At 43.1% G+C, this 21,709-nt stretch overlaps 1 protein-coding gene and 1 non-coding gene across 3 annotated transcripts in view; one reads left to right on the forward strand and one right to left on the reverse strand.

The window, feature by feature from the left end:
• The first annotated feature begins 5,467 nt into the window (after positions 1 to 5,467).
• The window catches only part of LOC146207792 (glutamate receptor ionotropic, kainate 2-like), a 121,932-nt gene continuing 105,690 nt past the window's right edge, over positions 5,468 to 21,709 (forward strand). For both annotated transcript variants that reach the window (XM_084590457.1, XM_084590448.1), the window contains exon 1: positions 5,468 to 7,190. In XM_084590457.1, coding sequence (XP_084446583.1) covers positions 7,076 to 7,190 — 115 coding nt within the window. In that variant the 5' untranslated portion in view covers positions 5,468 to 7,075. The remainder of the gene's footprint in view (positions 7,191 to 21,709) is intronic.
• TRNAS-UGA (transfer RNA serine (anticodon UGA)) lies at positions 17,646 to 17,718 on the reverse strand. The gene has a single exon. It is a non-coding gene; the product is annotated as a tRNA-Ser (tRNA).

The following is a 21,709-nucleotide window of genomic DNA, read 5'->3' on the forward strand; positions in this document are numbered from 1 at the left end:
CAGCGAGGTTAACGACATGTATTAAAACTATTTGTGCGGTATACTCTTCGGCGTGTTCGTCCGTAGTGAAAATATACTGCCTTGGTTCACACCGCGTCTGGGAGCCATGATAGCTGAAACATGTTTGAAAGCGTGCAGTTGGAAGTGAACATGTTGTCTATTGGAATCTCTATGGTTATCAAGCCTCCAACTTCGCTATCGCACTAGAAATCGTATGACACCACACAGACCGCTGTACGGCAAACGGCTGCACTCCATTTGTCCGAAATACTTACGCCACACGGAGGCCCCCCAATAGTCAGTACATTCGTCCATAGCTTCGAAAAATCTCTTTTTTGACTAAGGCAAACACCTATGCCACTTGTGAAATGCGGAACATGTCGCCGCAAGTAGCGGTACCGAAAGTCACGTGACAGTACGTGACGTCCAAAGTTTAGAACAATCGTGGTGTTTATGTGCCAAGGGAATAGGGGGCAGTATGTCGTAACGAAAGCTAATAAAGACCAGATATCTGGCCGTGGCTCGCACGCTTCCCAGTAACCATAGCAACTGTGACGTCACCCTTTGTCTAGCCACCAAAGCGGCGAGTGGGACGACATAATACACAGTAAATAGTCCTCTGGTAGGGAACTTCCCCCTTTAGGCCCCTGGCGCGGCATTTCGTCGAAAGGCATAGTGAACGGAACTCTGGTGGCGCCAAATTCGGCCTTTTTCGTATCAAAATCGTCCCGCAAACATCTTCGTGCGGCGTTCCGAATGGTGTCATGCCGTTTCGTTACCTAAAGGGCATGAATCTGCTAGTCTAGTTAATCAATAGGGATTCGAATAGACATTCAGTTCAGTTCAGTCGTTCAGTCGTGTCCGACTCTTCGTGACCCTATGGACCATTTCACGCCACGCTTTCCGGTCTCTCACTATCTTCCTAACATCACATAACTTCATCTGCAGTGCCTCGAGGATGCCATCTAACCATCGCGTTCGCTGCCTACCCCTTCTCCGGCGACCGTCAACCTTTCCCAACATCAAATCTTTCTCCAGCGACTCCTCTCTTCTCATCAGATGACCAAAGTAGCTGAGTTTTAACTGTAGAATTTGACCCTCCAATGAGCAGTCAGGGTTTATGGTCGACAATATCGACTGATTTGATCTTCTGGCAGTCCAAGGAACTCTCAAGAGTCTTCGCCAGCACCACAATTCAAACGCGTCAATTCTTCGGCGGTCAGCCTTTTTCACAGTCCAACTCTCGCATCCATACATCACAACTGGAAAGACCATAGCACGAGTTATACGGATCTTGGTTGGCAGACTAATGTCTCTGCTCTTTACTAGGCGGTCAAGGCTAACCATTGCTCTCTTTCCCAGAAGCAGGCGTCTCCTAATTTCATGGCTGCAGTCACCTTCCGAGGTAATCTTGGAGCCCAAGAAGAGAAAATCTGTCACAGCTTCCACTTCTTGTCCATTGATGCTCCAGGACTTGATAGGGCAAGACGCCATGATCTTTGTCTTTTTGATGTTCAGTTTAAGTCCAAACTTCTCACTCTCTTCTTGTACGTGCATCAGAAGTCTCTTGAGTTCTACTTCACTTTCTGCCATTAAAGTGGTATCATCCGCATATCTAAGGTTGTTGATACGTTTTCCAGCAATCTTCACTCCATATGAAGACTCGTCCAGACCGGCCTTCCTCATGATGCACTCTGCATATAGGTTAAATAGGCAGGGCGACAGTATGCAGCCTTGCCTCACTCCTTTCTCAATCGGAAACCAATCGGTAAGACCATGCCCAGTTCTGACTGTGGCCTCTTGTCCTTCATACAGATTCCTGAGGAGACAGATGAGGTGAATTGGAACTCCCATCTCTTGGAGAGCTTGCCACAATCTGCTGTGATCTACGCAATCAAACGCTTTAGCATAATCAATAAAGCAGAAGTAGATGGGTCGAATAGACATATGTGCCCCTAATTATAGGCCATAATGACCTCACTAAACCAGATGAATTAGCGCAGCGGGCGTTACCAGAGGAGAGGGAGTGGAGTGTTCGCGGTCAGAAGAGACGCAGTGGAGAGAGCACTGTCAGAAAAGATTAGGAGTACACAGGTCATCACGTTATATAGCGGTGGCGTGGTGGTTCGCACCGCCAAGAAGAATCTAAAGTTAATATAGAGGATTTACAAAACCTATAGATAAGAGTTTTTTTTTTTTTACCCGCACACGCAGGCTGCTAGCGCACTCCTACTTTAGACCAGGAGCCATCTTTCGGGCGCACGCGGCCAATGGACTGCAGTATAGCGCGGGCGCCTCGCGTTGAATACGTGTTTGGGAGCGAGCGTTCTTCAACTTTTTCGTTAACGCGTTCTACCACCTATGCACGTAGGTGTGTGCAGCGCATCGCTACTCACATTTGTTCCTGATCCAGAGAGTACTACAGAGATTTGATGCGCACTAGCTGTTCCCTCGGTGCAGCAATATACGAGGGTAGTCATGCATGGTAATGAACTGTAAATCGCCATATATATGCGCACCAGAGGCATTTTTTTACACGTTTTTTTAGTCGTTGATTTTGCGTACAAGGATGTAGATTTTTGGACCTGACTCCATGGTGTGAGATTTACCGTGATTGAAGAGCATCGCGCTGGAATATACATAGGCGAAGCGTTTTATTTATTTTTTTTTTTTTTGCTCAACAGAGGTTGTCTTTGGCTTTCATTTTTCAGTTAAGGGAATCTAGATACGACTACCAGGGATAACAATTGTTATTTCTTTATTTCAGAAAGAAGTCGGCGTGCATTACGTTATATAGTTGTTTGCTGTTAGTATCTACCTCGGGCGCAACAAGCACGATTTTATTACTGGCTACCACCTGGCTCAAACGGCTCAGCAGTGGTTTCACACACATTGATAACATAGAAATTATTCACTAGTCTTGTCGCTGCAAAACTCGCGAGAGCTGGATACTGTATTAATATTTGTGCAAGGAGTAATACAAATAGCGAAACGGGGTTGTGCCCTCCAGCGGTGGCTCTGTGTTTAGGGCTTTTGACTGCTGAAAACAAAGAGATAGGTTCGATCACAGAATCAAACGAAGCTGAAGCGCCTCTGCAGTGTGAAATGCCAGCGCACGTTAAAAACCCAGGCAGTCGATGCATTTTCAGAGCACTCCACTCCGGTGTACCTCATAACCGGTGCCACTTTTGAAGGTTGACGTCCATAGTCCATATGAAGACTGAGGTGTTATGCTCCAGCTAGCATTTTTTTGCTTCTGTTGCTTTCGAAAGTACGAGAATGTATGTATATGCAGGATATAAATTAAAAGGTGCATATTATGCTTGAGATGCGGGCGCAGAAGTTTGATAGGAACTATAGAGTTCGAGGGATAAAAAGAAATGATCCTAATCTGGCCGTGTTCATAAATAAAGCACAACCAAATTTGCCTGCTGTTAGCTTGTCAACTCAAATGAATACAGCGAAAAGTGGATGCGACTGACACACACAACACATCGTAATTGGTGAGGTTCAAAATGGTTGGCAGGAAGGAAGAAGAGCGCATTGGGAAGTGAAATTATATGCGAGTCATACGCAAAAGCAATGCATGCAATTTTTCGCAAACGTTTTATCGTCAGTAAGGGATCGAAACGGCATTATTAGCGCAGCTGCGTGATGATCACGTGAACGTCAAACTATAAACCCCACGAATAACAAGTCGATTTTAACTCCACGACAATGCAAACAAACTCGCGCCAACACAACCATGTAGTGAAAATATTTTGGCAGTGACTTCTAGCGCCCGAAAGCTAGCTAAACGTGGCAACCGGGCAGGCGCGGCCGCGGCTATACTGCGGCCCTGCAGTCCCCAAGGAAGCGCCCACGCGGCAGCGCGCTGGTCGGCAGTAAATGGCAGCGCCCGGGAGCGGCTAACCTTACAGTGATCACAAAAATCGCGCGTCACTGCGCGAACGAGCTTTCACCTTCATACACGTCATTATCATCATCATCATCATCATCATCATTATCAGTCTGATTATACCCACTTCAGGGCGAAGACCTCTCCCATATTTACAAATACATATACAAATAATTTTATTTAGCATCAACACTGATTCCACAGTACTCGTGATGCTGCAGGGTGCTAGCAAAAAGCCTGCGATGGCTTGACAAAGGCTAATCCGGTCCTCTGCTGGCTGGACCTATTTGGCCCCTGAAAGCTTCTTAATCTCATCCTTCCACCGAATTTTCTGCCACCCCTTGCTACGCTTTCGTTCCCTTGAAATTCTACCTTTAGCGACCATGGGTTTTCCTCCTCTATTCACACTACATGTCCTACCTCTGCCCATTTCTTTTTCTCGATTTTGAATAAAATGTCACTAACTCGAGTTATTTTTCTGACCCACTCTACACACTTCATGCCTCTTAATGTTATACACCTGCCATTTTTCCGTTCCACAAATCTCTCTGTTGACCTCAACTTAAGTAGACCCATTTTCGTTAGCCACCGTGTTTCAGCTCCCTAGGTGAGTACCAGTAACATGAAACTTTTATAAACTTCCTCGCACATGCGAGGAACCGCAACATTTGAATTATGAAAACCAACCCTAATATTAATGAACTACGAATATTTGACCCAATTTCACGGCCTACTTAGGATGTTCAGTTCTTCTCCTAAATTTATTGAACTGAAGTAGTCACAACTGCTTTCCTGTAGCTTCCACCTTCCTTGCCTCAAAACTCATTTTATGATGCACATTTCAGCGCTGAGTGTGTTTCATAAAAAAAAAAAAAAAACGAGTTAATGTTTGAATTCCACTTTTTTATTTTAGCTGTAAATGAGATGAGACAAAGCAGTAATGTATTAGTAATAAATCTTTTCACTTTCGATCACAAGCTTCGTGATCATTTATATTTGTGAATCACGTGTTAGAGTAAAAGCGTAAGAGAGCGTGAGAGAGCAAGAGCTGTTGAAGACGGCGATATATTAAAACAAGCAAACCAATTGACGGTAACAGCCGCGCCAAAATTTATTTCTCCCCCTCACATTACCCCCCCCCCTCCCCCTCTATTTTTAGCCTTCCAGATAAAAATAAAGAGAGATAAATGTCTAAGACCGCAATAATTTCGTCTGTGCTCTTTGAAAATCAGACAGCTTTCGCACACCACCACAGAAATCGCTCGCGAAACGTATTATCCGGAAGAATTACACTCCGCAACGAGTGATGTCGGAGAAAAGCCGCGGCGGCTGCAGACGCTGCGTGAGAGTTGCGCACTATTAGCCAAGAGATGGCGCCACATCCTTCACCATTGCAGCACGGTCGCTGCACCAGCGGGTCTGCCGCTCGCTCTGTTATCCAAGAAGGTGCGTGGGAGAAGAGAAGCGCTACAGCAGCCTCCTCACCACTTCTTTCTCTTTCTCAATTCCTCTTTCCTTCTTCTACCTTCTCCCGTCCTTTCCACATGGCCCTCTCTCGGAGTTCTTGAAGCGCGCTCTATCCAGCCGGCCCCGACCGCAGCCAGATGCCTCGGGGCGCAGTGGCCGGCGGCATGCACCTCAGGCTCGCCTGGTCCGGCTCCAGAGTTGGGCGTCCTTTGTGATCGTGTCGCGACAAGTAGGCGTTTATCCTAAAAGCAGCCATTCAATGCTCTTGATAAGTATTTTCTACTTTTCTTACATATTTACTGCAAGATCATAGATGCTGTCTTTATCCACTCAACCTGTTCGTGAAGAGTCAAAGAAGCTCCATCAGTGCCGGTGGCCAGCGGATGTTCTGACTGCATCCAAGACGGTTTTTTACCTGGAGATAGGCAGCGCAAGACCGACGGTGTTAACTTGGTGAACTGCATAGTTGTGACAGACCTTAATAGGTTACGTGAAGTGAGCGCTCGACTGACAACCTTCGCCAAAGTGGACTTTCACGGGACCATATCCAAAGGGCGTGTACTCGGTGACTAAGTGGACATGTTACCAGGATAGCCAGCTCCGGAATTTTGCATGTCGAAGATAAACATTAAGCGGAAACACGCTAGCCTGTTGGAATTTCACCATATTTAATGGGAAAAAAAATCGCAAAGCTCACGTTTAAGATCACTTTCATTTCGGCTTCCACAGTGACAGGTAATTCAAATGTCTGGTGAAGTTCGGCACCTGCCATCTTTTTTTCCTTCCCTCGTTAGATTCAGTGCTGCCTCTCCTGAAAGAGTTTCGAGATCTAAAAGAAGTGATCAGATGTGTTAAAGTCTACTTGTATTGCACCACATTTAAGCGATCGTACTCGTGTATTTCGTTGGCACGTTTTGAAGATTTCGATAATGGTGCTAGTGATGTCAAATCAAAACAAGTTTCCTTTCTTCCAAATTTACTGGGTACTTTAAATAATTGATCATATTACCGAATTCAGAAACAAAATACTGAAAAGTAACAAGGAATAGTAGCTCTCAATGTATTTCAGTGCAAATTCAGTAACGACCGCCATTTCAAAGGATAGCATTTTCTAAAACAGTTATCATCTTGAAGCTAAGGAGATAGATTCAACTTTCCTTTCTCTGTTGTTTAAAGTGCTCCTATCACTTATTCTGCCCTTCATTTAGTTTCTCCCTTACGTGGTGCTCTTACTGTATGTAATCACGCAGCAACAGTCATCAACGCATTCAAACTTCTCATGAGTGGTTAATATGATGCACCGAACATTCATACTTTGGTTCTCGAAGAAGAGCACACGACAGGGCAACCAACTTTCTGCTTGATATTGCAAGATTATTTAAACCTAGCAGTTTCCAATTTCGCGTAAATAGTTACCAGCATTTTCGTTATCATTTTAAAAAGCATCGGGAATATTAACGAAACCATCGGAATTTAAGCGGATCTCGCAAGAGCAGTTGTTAATTTCCGCCCTCCACTATAACTTGGGTAATGGGAGACCTGAGCGACACTAACGTTGGGCATTACCTCAGATTCCACTCGGGTTGCTGAGCGCAGCGGTGTTCGGATTCTCCCTGCTGAAGCCTTGACGAGCTACAGTTCGGGTCGGCCATGCGTTAAAGGTGAACACAGCGCACAGTGGCCAAAGCTCGCCGTTCCTGCTCAGACACGATGAACTCCAGCGTGTGTGTGCCGCCTCGTCTGGGGCTTCTCCCAGCCCTGCTCTTCGCTCTGCTAGCATGCATGGGAAATCTAGGAGAAGCACTGCCGGACGTCGTGCGCATCGGTGAGTGCATTATCGTTCCTCTCTCTTGTCTCATTTCCTCATCCTTTCCCGCTCATCTCTCTACCTCTCCGGGCTGCGTCAGGATTTTAGCTTCCACCATGTGTACTCTTCACGCGAGTGTTTTAATTGGAGAGTTTTAGCTTTCATAGGTCCGCAGAAGGTATCTTTTTAGTTTCTTAATTTTCTCACGAAACGTTTCGTTGTGATGGTCAGGGACCATTTCGTAGTACATACTTGTAATCAGCATTAATTATGCTACAAGTCTGTACAACACTTTCCCATTCATGTTTCCATATTTCATTAAACTAAATTTTTGTCGTTTGAAGTTTTGCAGCATGAACGTGCAGGTCCTTAGTCCACGACCTCGTGGGCTAAGGACACCGAAAAACTATAGCGGATACTCTGGCCTGCTCGTTTTAACAAATAAGGCTTACTACTACTGCTACCAGCACTACTACTACTACTTCTACTATACCCCTGCTTTTAGTACTGCTTCTACTACTACCAAACGCTATTACTGCTGCGATGCTTACAGGCAGGTGCTGTACGGAATTATGACGTATGAATGAGAATGCATGAATGTACAAACGCAGCATGTGCTGCAAAGAAAAAATTTGCGGCCAATTGCATTCGGGACCGAGGTCGACTTGCGGCGGAGTAGTCGGTGCCGCCGATAGTAACGGGATTTCAGATTACACGAAAGGCAGGATTTGCTTTCTCTACCGAGTGTTTATAGGAAATCGACGCTGTCATTGTGATAGACAGATTCAAACTTTATGCTTAGAGGCATTAATAAATTTTCATATAAGCATTCGTTTGGGTGTTACAGTGCCCCCTATACATTACTTTCTTGACAGGTATTGTTTGCCTTGCGGATTTATTATGCCTCGAGTTACGATCTGCTTCTGAAATGAACCATGAGCATCAGAAGTGCTTTCCTCTGAAATAAAGGCAGTTGATAACAACTACCACGGACGTGGTAGCACCAATGCGGAGAACGTCTGTTACTGTCGCTGTTACTGCATAAAGAAAACCTGGAGCTACCAACCGTAAGAGCACAGTAGGAAAAACATCAACTTTTTCTGTACTCTTTAACGTCTCCAAGATGGCGTGATAACAATATAATGCTCTTACCAAAGTCCCCCAGGTATTTGTAGGCAAAAAAAAAAAAAAAAAATAAGCGAGGAACTGCGTAATATAGTAGCATTATGCTCATTGATATTCTAACATATCTAGGGTGCGGTTCACTTGCGAAGCAGCGTTCGAAATTTCTATTTAACAGCGGGTGTAAATCCTACGTCGCTATTTAGAAGAAACCGTCCCAATATCATTACTACGGTCAGTGTTTCGTTGCCCAAATGCCACATTAGGAAACGTAAATATGCACCCTAAATTTTTCTTTTTTTTTTTTTTTGCTCTGCGCTGTCGAAAGGCAAGGTTTATAGAGTGCACTTAGCTCAACGAGTCCTCTTCAAGCACAGACAACAGAGCCGTTGCACGAGGTCGTCCACTCATCAGTTTGGACACAGAGGCCGGTTTAAGTGTGAAGATTTGTTTTACTATTATTATTTCACTGGATCGAGCGTATATTTATGCGTTAGATGCATTTTTTATACGTCTAAATGCTGGCACCTCTCATATGAAGACTCTAGTAACGCGATCCCACTACAAATAAAGATACAATATCAGCAAGGAGCTCTTCTCGGCAGCAGTGAATAAAAAATACGAAAAAAAAAGGGGATTCTTACAAACTGTTTCGCAGATTCGACGTTGAGAATCACGAAGTAGTGCCTGTAAAAACAAACTGAAACTGGAGCATTAACCGGATTTCAAGATTAATAGCGAAAGGAGACTGGAACAAATCAGTTTAAAACGCCTTTCGGCGCAAGGCGCTTTATACAGCGGCGTAACGCACGTGCACACATCGATTGTAGTTGTAACGTTTTCGGTCGTGGGCTCTATTTGTTTGTTTTTTTTTTTTTTTTTTACTCCGTGGAAGTTGGAAAAAACTTCACACCACTTTTCGAACAGCTCAGATCTGGAGATAGCTGGGTTGCAGTGCAGCCGCCATGCCTAATCTTACTCCTCGGCAGCAGTTCTCGCACATCGAATCTCGGAACCCCCTGCGTCGATAATTGACACACATTCTATAAGTGGAAAAAAATTACTTCGTCGAAAATGTCATCTTGACGAGACACCATCTATGGTGCTGTTTTGGGAGGCTGAACTTTCATGTCATTGCAGAAAAAAACAAAACAAAAAGGTCGCGATCTTGAATAAAAGTGCAACGTTTTTATTAATGAGTTTCTTCGTTCAATTCGTTTCCAGAGGGCCATCAAGAGAGACAAACTACTCGCATAACGAAGGGCACCACTGTTCCACTTGCTTTGAAACCCACACTGAAACAGCCTGTCCCATCAGCATGACATGCAGTGCCAGCTCCGGTAGTGACAAAACGTTAATCGATGCGGAAGTAGTATTGCTGTCAGGACGGAAGTGGCACTCCCGATAGCTCTTGTTGCGATCGCATCTTGTGATCACTCAACGTCAAGTCGATGATTCTGCCTTGCAAAGCCCTTATGCACTTAGCTCTGCGGAAGAGGCGCTGATTGCAGTCACCGTTGGGACTCCTAAGCTGGCGATAATGGTCACTGTAGAGGAAAGCCATTAATCAGGGCTTGTCAGATAAATAAATATAAACATAGCAATTTGTCTCAGCAGATCTGCACGAAACAATACAGTGTGTTTTGATTTGCGGGAACTAAAACAAGACTTGCCTTTACAGAAACTGTTTTTTTTTGTTATTAATAGATAACTGCTGGTAGAAAAGCATAGCTATTCTCGTTAAACTATCATAACCTCCACATAATTTACGGCACCATAATAAGGAAATGGTAACTGCAATGTACTTTTTCTTATAAGCCATCAGCCTACGCTTCTCCTACTTGTAAAGTATGTGCATGAAACGATCACAACAGACATAGGTAGCTCTGACGAAAGCAATATATATCCTCTTTCAATGATACAAAAAAATAAACAAATTGGCACTCAGTCTATTTTCATTTCCTTTACTGGACGAACGGCGACGTTAGCTGCCCATAGGCTGTATTTCGCTGACCGTCGAAAAGGGTCAAGCTTCATCTGGCTTAATTTGACGTTGCGTGGAAATTAGTGCGTTTTAGTAAGATTATTTTATAACAGGCAAAATGGCACTAGTTCTCTGTAGATGAAAAATAAGTGACTACTAATACCTAAGACAGAAGGGAAACATATGCAATACGAATTTGCCTTTACGGACGCGCTGAATGCCGAAGGAAAACATCGGCAGATCGACGGCACCAGTGCAGTACTGTGCTTGTGCAAGCAGATAAGATGGCCTCATAATATTTCCAGTATTTGCTTCATATGCGTAGTGTAAACAAACTCAACAGAGGCCACGGCAATGATGAACAAACGGCAAGCATGTAACGCTTGGAAGGTCCGAAGTCAGCTTGTGAGTGCCTTCAGGAAGGCACCGTCCCAAAAACTAAAAATTAATAAAAATCACATATCTGTTGTGCACAATGTAGCAACGTATCTTCAAGAAACAATTATATATCAACGTTATCGACATGCATTCAAGACTGTGCTGAAGCTTTCAAGCAGTCAGAAGTGGGACCTAAATCAATACGGCGCAGAGCGACTGGCATTCTTTGTACGGTCATGTCGCCGAGCAGAGAAGATTCGGAAGTTTGTCATCGTGTTTGCTTTATTGATCTGTAAGCGGAGTGCTTTTGCGGCTCAAGCGCGTCCGGTAGAAGGGAGTGAAAAAATGTCTCTCCAGCATTACATGCGTCATAATGTCCCTGAGTTGCTGACATGTCGCAAGACGCCTAGCAGTTTCGAAAATCGAGAGCAAGCCGTTGGTGTTGGTCAACTAGCCTCTCTCCGAAATTACTTTCCTTTCTCTATGTGTTTTTATTAATCCGTGAGCCTTTAGAGACTTCTCTAAGACGGAGAACCTTCCCAGCTTCAAGGGCAGGGAGTGATGTATTTCAGTGAAGACAGGACTTGAAAGAAACGGCTCACGGGGATGTCTGGATATCATGCTTTATCGAAAACAAACGCTTTCTTGTACAAATGCACATATCATATAAGTGAATAGGCTGCTCCTTTCTCTGCCGCATTCAATTTCGCGGAGTCAAGTTGCTTGAATATGAGTAAAGGAGACCTTGTCGCACAAACAGCATGAACGTTCATGAAAGTGCGTCATCTTTCCTACTAGTAATGAAACGAACAAGACCACGGGTGTTATTTCTTGTTTCTCAGCCGCTCCAGCTTCGGAGGTAACGTAAAATCAACGTGTATCAGAAAAAAAATATAGAAACCGGGGAGCACACTAAAATAAAGAAAAGATTAAAGGGATGACGGTTGAAAGCTTACCGTTAACAGCTACTGTAACATTTTTATTTATTTATTTATTTATTTATTTATTTATTTATTTATTTATTTATTTATTTATTTATTTATTTATTTATTTATTTATTTATTTATTTATTTATTTATTTATTTATTTATTTATTTATTTATTTATTTATTTATTTATTTATTTATTTATTTATTTATTTATTTATTTATTTATTTATTTATTTATTTATTTATTTATTTATAGGTACTGCGATCTGGTACAGATCATAGTAGGGTGGGAAAAACAAAAAGAAATACAAGCATATAAACGCACTCAAAGTCATATTTGCAGGCACTTTTCAAACATTAGTAAAGAACTCTGAGTTACTGTCTCGCTATTAAGTTTATTCCATTTCGTAATTGTCCTCGGAAAGAAAGAATATTTAAAACAGTTATTTCGCGCGTTCACAGGGGTTATTGTTAGTGCATGCCTTTGTCTCGTATTATAACCTGAAGAGTAAGTAATATAATTGGAAGTGCTGATATTATAATGACCTTTTACGAGCTGGAAAAGAAACTTTAATCGGCAGATAAGATTGCGCTCAGTCACAGAAGGTAATCCACTACGCTTCACAAGCTCGCTGACAGACTCACGGCCATATGAATTAAATACAAACCTAACGACCTTATGCTGTATGCGCTCCCGTTTATGAATGTTAGTTAAGGTGAAAGGGTCCCATATAATTACGGCATATTCTAACAGTGGGCGGATGAGGGAGTTGTAAGCTAGTAGGCGGACACTGGGAGGAGATGACTTCAGTGAGCGCCTCAAGAAAAAAAAGTTTGCGCAGTGAATTAGCTACAACCGTATCTATGTGTTTTGTCCATGAAAGGTTGTTAGTAATCCATAAGCCCAAATATTTATATTCTGTTACCTCCAATAATGATGTGTTGTTAGTACCGTACACAAAATGAAGAGGACTTTTCTTGTGTGTAATTCTCATGAAAACGGTTTTCTCACAATTAATACACATCTGCCAATCGTTGCACCACGCAATCACCTTTTCTAGATCATTATTCAAACACACCTGGTCATCAACTCAAGACACATCTTTGTTACAATCATCCGCGTAAAGATTCACGCGGACTGAAAGGCCAGACATAATATCATTAACAAATAACAAAAATAAAAGTGGTCCCAAAACGGATCCCTGGGGGACGCCGGACACAACAAGTTTGAGAAATGAAATGATTTCAGGGACGACCTAAAAAGGAGAAACTTCATGGCCAAATGAATTTCCCGGCTGGCAACTGGGGCAAGAAATGAAGCAGTGGCCAGTTCTAGCGGGGGCAAAAAAATAACCGCGCGTCGAACCTAAATATCGGTCAGGCGCCAGTTCCACCATCAGAGCTAGAAAGCTAAGTGAGAAGATCAGGTTTGTTTTTTTTTCTTTTTTTTTGCTGCGTAAGCAATACTATGCGAGGTTTCAGCCCGTCAAGTAAACCCGGCCGGTAGCCACGTTTGACCTTTGATTTTTACAGAAGAAGAGAAAGACGAAGAAAAAGAAGACAAAGAAGAAGAAGAAGAAGAAGAACGGAAAGAGGAAGCTACGTCGGCTAACCTACAGGGTTTATCTTAAGCTAAACACCAACTAATTTATTTTGTTTTCTCCTTCTCATTTACGCTCTGACAATTAAAAACCTCTTGGAACAGGCAATAAAAACTAATAAATAGAGGAAAGGATCAACAACTGCCTCATCGAGATTGTGAATGGGATTCATGCAATCGGAGATGGCAGGCTGACGCTGAATATGAAGCAGGGGAAGAAAGGGAAAGAATATCTTCTCACAATCTTGCACGATGTGGAAATCGAGACCATGAACTCTTTGTGCAGTGGGTACTGCACAAAGGTACTGCACTCGAGTTTATGGTGTCCCATCGTGTAAGAAACACTCGCACACGGCAGAAGGAATCGCCGGAGGGTGAGGATATGTATTTTGGGTTGACTCGAGGCTCGTAATATTTCACCTCTCTTCCTTTTGTGAACGCACTCCCCACTCTTTTCAAAGTCCCACCACTGTTACAGTTATCGACCCTTGGACGCGCCGTCAAGCTACTACACGCAAAACTAAAAGCCCGTCAGTTTTATGGATGCAAGTTGCGTAAGCGAGAAAGAACGCGCTGTTTCTTATTTCTTTTTTTTTTTTTTTTGGCTAGGATTAAGCTTCCGTCTTTACATCGTTTTGAAACATTCTGCTGTGGTGCCATCACAGGGCTCCGGTGTTCTCAAAGATGACCGGGCTGCCTGAAAGCGCACCTTCTTAAGACGTCACTTTATTACCTCATACATGCGTCTTTCACAACAGGGATGGATGAAAAAAGTGGATTCGTTTTTGTCTTGTGTCACAAGGTTTTACGTCTTTCTTTTAAAACACGTGCGGGAATGTTTCTTCTTACGTAATGCTACGGACGTGAGTAAATTTATGTCCACGTGGATGCAGCCGGTGCAACCTTTATTACTTCGAGGGCACAGCGGGCCGCAGAAATACGAGAGGCAGCGGCTTATGAACAGAATCGTAGATTCAAAAGAAAAAAAAATACCCTCACATGTGAAGTATCAGACACGCTCTTCTGAATTTGCAGGACTTGAAGACAGCGAAAATATTGATGTGAAATTCAAGCGCAGGAAGAAAATGCAATAAGAGTAAACAGAAAAACGCCTATGCAAAGCAAGAGCACGGGGCGGATGTAAACTGCTAAAGATATTTTTAGTCCTAAATGTGAGCGGGATTTTAAAAGACTTTTCATGGCATATGCGTTTCTCCCTACGACGCGAAAGTTTCGTGAAAGCAAATTGAGATTGAGTACGTTGAAACAATATACTTTTGTTTAGTATATATGTTCGGGGTATTTTCAAGCGGACCCAGGTGCTGAAAACACTAACCTAAAGAAACTAATTAGGACTGCCGAAGACGCCGCGCTCATCATAATTCTAAAGCATTGTACGTCTTGTTTGCCTTGATTCTTAAACACAAGTGGAATGTTTCTTTTTTTAAAATAAATAAAGTTACTCAAAAGTTTGCACACAATCATACGCAAGGAGTTTGTGCGTCGCTGAGGCAGGTAGCGTGATGGCGTAATCTCCGAGCATTCTTAGAAATGAAACCAGAGCGGTCCCTCAGGTTGTGCAGGACTATCTTTCGAGCCGGGATAGCCATTCCCCTTGAGATGCGGACAGTTGCGGACTGCATTTGTGATTATTAGTGATTTTCACGTTACGCTGAATTATTGCAAACTGGCCTCATCTTAGTTATACCACAATAGAGGAACAACAAATTTTCAGTTTTTTTTTTTTTCAATTAAACGGAGAGTTGAGCTATTTGGTACATATTCAAGGAATAACAGCGCGGAGACGAAGGACAAGGAAGAAGACAACACCTGCGCTGGTTTCCTTTCCTTTAAACCATTTATAATTAGATGTAGCATTGCAACAAATGCAAATAAGAGGCAAACAATGATAGACAAATTGTAGGAGAGGAAGGGTAGGCTTTCGCCATTCTCCTCTTAAGAGAAATCTAAGAGACCCTCAATGTTTCTTTTTTTTTTCTTTAGGAGCTCTAAATTGATGACACCGCATTTTATAGAACGAAGATTCTCAAATCCACAGTCATTATAAAAACACCGGTTGATGTCGGGCCAACAGAAAATCACTTTGCAACGATGCAACAGAGAACGCGCCTGCGGTGCAAAGCATGCGGTCGAGGCTCGCGACAGGACAATGCTTTGATCACAAAAGATGGGTGGTCTGTACGTTTACGCAGTAAGACTCAACTTAGCGGGGTGTGGATAAAGCGATGTGACGCGGCGAAAAGGCACCGAGCGATACTAAAGACATTGCTTCTCGCTGGTCGCAACGCATGCAAAAAAAAAAAAAATCGCAGTTCAGGAGGTACCGCTTTCGTCTTCATCCTGGTAAGGCTCCGCTCCGCCGCACGTGTACATTACGAGAGGACATCGTGAGACAGAAACCGCAGAAAAGACAAGACCGTGGTAAAGAGACAACACAGGGCGACGCTGACAACGCAGCACTGTTGTCAATACCGTCCTGTGTTTTCTCCTTGCCTCAGTCGGTTTGTTTATTATCACGATGTCCGTGTATATCAGGATGGCTTGTGCCGCTCGCTAACAGCATGACCGCACCTCACTACGGCTACCATCGGAATCGTGGTGCATCTACCTTGCCGGAATGCCCCAGTACTCCGATTTCGCTGCTCTTATCAAGGCTCAATGCCGCGTCGAGCTCATCTCACACGCCGCGATAAACTTTGCACATGCGCAGTTCACGAGAACTTAGGGCAAAGTAGCACGCGAAGTTTAAAAGGCTGAGATGGTCGTAGGAGTCGCACAAAATAAAAACAAGAGCTGATTTCAAAGATAGCTACCATTACTTCGGTATCAATATCTGCCACGCATTCGAAAGTGCAGTTGATCAGTGGCTTTGAATGGCAGCTCTAATTGTTTCTGTAAAGCTGACACGTACGAAGCAAGAGCACTCAGCCTGTTGCTCGTCGTCTTCATATTTTTCCGCAGATCGAATTTTCCGCGAGGTCTTAATAGTTTCTGTGATATTTTCTCGAGGCAGGAAATCTTGTTAACACCCGCAGCCAATGTATATGACGTTTTCCGATCTTCAGATCTTCGCAAGTATTTTGCTAGCCTTGAAGTACACATACGCTCAATACGTCTAATTTGGAAATAGGCTTCTCGCGTCCGAGGAACGTGTTCATATTGCTCCCGCCTCAAGAAGGCTTCTTTCTCTAAAACCTTATACCGAAAAGAACACCTTTCACACCCAACAACAAAAAAAAAGTGTTTCGTTCTGCCAAATTCAATTATCCTTCTTTTCTCTGCGAGGGTGTTTTTTACATTTTTTTTTCCAAAAGGCACTACTCAGATTTATGGGCGACTGAAGCCAGCCTTGTTATGATTTTTATTTCTTATTTTTGTGTATTAAAGAGTTCTCAAGAGCTGACGCTGAACCTAACACCGCCTAATATTGCACTATACAATAGGGTACGACGTTCACAGCAGCTTGCGGCATTGGCGGTTTCGTTTATCCACTTAGATAGCGTCGTCCCTTTATATATTTCGTCTCTTTTTCTTGTGCTCAATTTCTTTTAATTATACGCAAATGCTTTTTTTTTCATTTCCTGGCTCTTTTTCGCAGCCTTTGATACTGTTTCATGTTGTCTGTTGGCATGTTAAACAATCTGACTAAAATAATGGAATATCGCTTTGGTCCTCTTATTTTACCTCTTGTACACAAACTTGCTTCGTCGCTCCATAAAATGGAAATAACTAAACAAATAACTAAAAATGTAAGCCACGTTATATATTTGGGCAAACTTAAAAGCCAACTAAGAACAAAAACTACTTTTTCAATATATGGATATACTGCTCTCTCTGCAAAATCAGTTTTATTGTCTCGCCTTTATATTTATTCGTTCTTTTACTTAGCAGACAAAGAGTATAGTATTCCCGGTAGAGAACAATACAAACGGAAGGCTTTTAGACGACGCAATGCTGGCTCATCTTTGATTCGCGCGAGAGGTTTGTGATTGCAGGCCTGAAAGCGCATTAATTAATGAACAAAGTTGAATTACTTGCTGATGAGAATAGCGAGACAAAATAAAGAACATTGCTCAGGTATAATCATATCACAGTGCACAGTGGACACTCTAATCTAATAACTGCAATCAAGCCTAAAGAGATTAAACTGCCCGTGCTGTTTATAGCTTTGCCTTCGGACTATATATATATATATATATATATATATATATATATATATATATATATATATATATATATATAGCAAGATAAATGAAGGGGAAATAAAGGTGTTCGTTATAATCTATGAAGGAAAGAAGCCGACAGTCTGCGAGGCCAAGAAAGCATTGGAGATTCTACTTTGTTTTTTTTTAATTTTTTACTTTGATAATTACATAAATTAGTAACGTAATCTGTTTAGGGGAAAGATAATTAAACACAAAGTAGAAGAAAAAACAACGTGCCGATGGTGGGAACCGAACCCACAACCTCCAAATATCACGTCTGGTGCTCTTCCAACTGAGCTACATCGGCCGCTGTCCCACCTGCTACTTTCTTGGGTATTCACGTTGTCTGTATACGAACCTTGAGAGTGTTCACCAGCGTTACCCTCAATCATAGCGGCGGACGTGGAACGTCCTGTGTTACCGCCAGCGTCACGTAGAATGTGATCAAGAGCGAGGGCGAAAGCTCTGCTAGGACCTCCTTATACTACCTTTGGCTTCAAGACTGCCAGAACCGAGACCCCCGTAAGCTACAAGCAGATAAAGAAGGGGAAATGAGGGTGCTCGTTATAATACATGAACGAAAGAAGCCAACAGTCGGCGAGACCAAGGAAAGCATTGGGGATTGTACTTTGTCTTTTTTTTTTAAATTCTTACTTCGGTAATCACATAAATTAGTAATGTAATCTGTTTAGGAGAAAGATAATTAAACACAAAGTAGAAGGAAAACCAACGTGCCAATGGTGGGAGCCGAACCCAAGACCTCCGAACATCGCGTCCGGTGCTCTTCCTATATATATATATATATATATATATATATATATATATATATATATATATATATATATATATATATATATATATATATTATATGTATGAAAAAAAGAGGCGGGCATATAAAGATGGTCGGATTGCAAAACTATAAGTTTGCATTCGCGCACTTCCTGAATGTTAAAAGTTTAGTATCAGTAAGCTAAAACAACGCAGTGGATGTCGACGTTTTGTACCCGCGAAATGACAGAAACGTGGACAAAAATTCGTAAAAGCCAAACTTGATAAAGTCGTAGTTACTGATGAAGACGGCCAACTTAACCTTATTTCGAGACATACTTTAACTTAGAAATATGATGTAGCTAATCGACACCACAAAAAAGATGTGAAATATTACAATGACAAAGTAAAAGATAACACGGCTACACTGCAAACAAAGCGCTTCTTGTTGTTGTTTTTTTTTTAATCTAATTGTGATATTGTCGATTGAACACAGAAAAAAGGGTTGTCTCTAACTCGGTAACGGGACCCGTTGGCGCCTACGGAAAGCTGCAGTTTCCACTTGCTGTGTATTAAAATATGTTAGTATTTCTTCTAAGACTACATATCTTTTCAGTCAAGTTGTTCTGTTTCGTGCTCTTTAGACTGTATATTAAATTCATCGCAGCTACTCAAAAAAGCGTATAAAAAAAGTGGTTTCATGTGAGCGAGGTGTGGCGCATTAGCACTGGTACGAGTAGCTTTCATTTGCAATACCAACCACTTAGTATAGTGTTGGTTGTGGTGGCACTACTCAAAACCAGGAGGCGAGGGTTAACTGGGATAAAGGTAATAAACTGTTCACTGTGCTGGCGACGTTATTTGTTGTCGTCGCCGCTGCTTCCTTCCTCTTCTCTGCGTAGTCCTTAGACGTGCACTATACACGACGTAGAATGGCTAACATCTTTAAACGCTGTCTGCAGCAACAATCTCACCACTCTGTTAAACCAGCGCCATCGCTTTAACCTAACTCTAATATATTTCTGGTAATGCTTTCTGGATGGGGATGGCCAACAGCCCTGCTTGTGAAAGCTGTGGTTACGAGCAGACCATCACTCATCTCCTGTGTGAGTGACCAAATTTGCGAGCAAAAGACAAATGTTGCTTCGTGCTCTGGACCGCCACGATCCTTTTTGAAATAAAATGACATCCTCGGTCCGTGGCCGCAGTAGTCGACTGTGATCAAGGCCTACACTGCACTGTTTTGTTTTCTTATAGAGCTACTGGCTCCGTGAGAAATTGAGACTGCGCTCCTCACCGCTCTTCTCTCCCCCTTTTTAATCCCCTAATTCTTCTTCCCCAGTGCAGGGTAGCCAACCGGAACACATTTTCTGGTTAACAGCATTGCCTTCGTTCCTCCTATTTTCCTATCTCTGGTCAGATAACTGGAGTAACGTTCAGCGCGAATTGCGTTCTTAAAAATAGAGTGTTAAAAAAAAACGAACTTTATCTGTTCTACTATGTTCCTTTCTGTCTTCACAAATCGCAACCCTTAAAATGGAAACTTGCCTCAAGTTAACTTTCCATTTTTTTTTTAATCCTTTCTGAAAGAGGCGTCTGTGAATTGCTACTAAACTTTGTTTACTTTATCTGTTTTGGAGACACGTAGTATCGTTCAGTCGTCCTTCTATTTGGTCAGCCGCAGTGAATGGATCGCTGTTATTATTTCTGTGAAACTGACACGTATACAACTCGTGGAACCTCGGCACGCTGCCTGATTTTTCTCTTTTCTCTCCAAATAAAGCAAAAAAAAGAAAAGAAAACTCAAAATCCACGGCATTCAGCTCATGTGTCACATCATTCGCAGCGACTCTGAGAAATGGGGCGGAAAGACTCGTGTATACTTGATTTAGGGCACTCGGAAAAAGCGAAACTTTGCTCGCATTGTGGACGAGCAAAAGGAAATTTCAACTTTAGGATCGAGGCGACACGGAGAGGACGCGGGTTCCGTTTGACGCAGGGTTGACCGCTGAAAGCGAGACACAGGGAGGAAATGCGCAGCGAGATGTTACGAAAAAAAAAAAAAAAAAGAAAACGAACGAGATGCCAACGGACGACAGCGCACGCGCCGACTCGCAAACTGCGCTGAGAGAGAAAAGAAATGCGCAATATACAACTGCAGCTGCACACACAGACGCTATGTAGTAGACGAAGCACCAGAAAGACGAAGGCTTTTTCTTGTGTCCTTGCCTGGCACGATCGCCAGGGCAGAAAAGAAGAGAAGGAGTCGAGCACGTCTGCCCCGCCCGGCATTGGTGCAACACATCCTCCCGCTACAAAGGGATTCCTACGACACGAATCTATTGTTGACGCGCATGCTAAATTCGTGCACGTGCGTTGTTGCGATGCTCCCGCATTGCGCAGTTCCATTTCCGTTTCTTTTCCCGTTTCGCCATCCTTGCAACGTACTTTTTTTTTTCCTTTTCGCTTCCATCTGTTACGCTTTTCCCTCTCTCTTCCTAAGCGCTGTCAGATGCATTGTACCAGCGACCAGCAACATGGGGGCCGGCCGGCCGCGGTGTATCCTGAACACGATGTGTTGCGGCGGTGTGGACGCCTCCGGAGAAAGGAAGCCGCTTCGACCGTAGCCAGGCACGGGTCGTGATTCCGTGGACCGATCGGCTTTTCTCTGTGGTGCGGTTTCGTACAGAGGGCGTCTGTTTGGGGTTGGCACAAGGGTGTAATAGGTTTTTGTTTCTTTTCTCTTGCCTGTCTTTCCGGAACCGCGAGTGTTTAGCCGGAACACATGCGGAGAGAAGCGTAGAGAAGTGTGTAGTCTCATGTATGTGCCAATGGTTGCTTTGAAGAGGCCCGCGCAACAGCACGCCTAATGAAATAAAGAATGAAATTCGAATTGCCGATTTCAATGTTAGCAATAGATGGTCAGCTCTTGCCCTACCTGCCCGAAACTAGTTAACAACAGTGGCGAAAGGCACGCGAAGAAAAAGAATAAAGAATAAAGGGAATGTATATGCAACGCACGCAAGGCTCGTCAAATGCTGAAGAACTGCGCAAAAATGTAGCTTTGAAGACAAAGTACTTTACAATGCGCATGCTTGTACATACATGGAGAAGCTGATTGATACAAAACGACGCCGTATGGTAGAGAAGTCGATAAGGAGGATAAAGGGGAACAATGGAGGAAAAAGCTCGAGGGATGATAGTTTTCATCAACGCTTTGAATTCTCACAGGCACCATTGCCGTCTCATGACAAAGTAGCAAAAAGAATGCACAGATAGAGCTTTTTTGCACGTACGTTTGAAAAGACATCCGTGCAGGTTCGGCAAGTGGAAAGGTCTCTGCTTGTCTCGAGCTACTAAAAAGACAAAAAAGAACTACTGCTTTCTTTACAAATGTCGATATTGCAATAACAGTGACAACCACAGCATAAAGCAATGGTTATCAACACCATAGTATGCGGGGCATGCGTTGCAGCCACATTGAAAAAATACGACGGAAGTCACCGGAATCGGAAGAGTCACGGCTCCGA

Source organism: Amblyomma maculatum, chromosome 1, assembly GCF_055883805.1.
Source record: "Amblyomma maculatum isolate TAMU_Amacu chromosome 1, ASM5588380v1, whole genome shotgun sequence".
NCBI lineage: Eukaryota > Metazoa > Arthropoda > Arachnida > Ixodida > Ixodidae > Amblyomma > Amblyomma maculatum.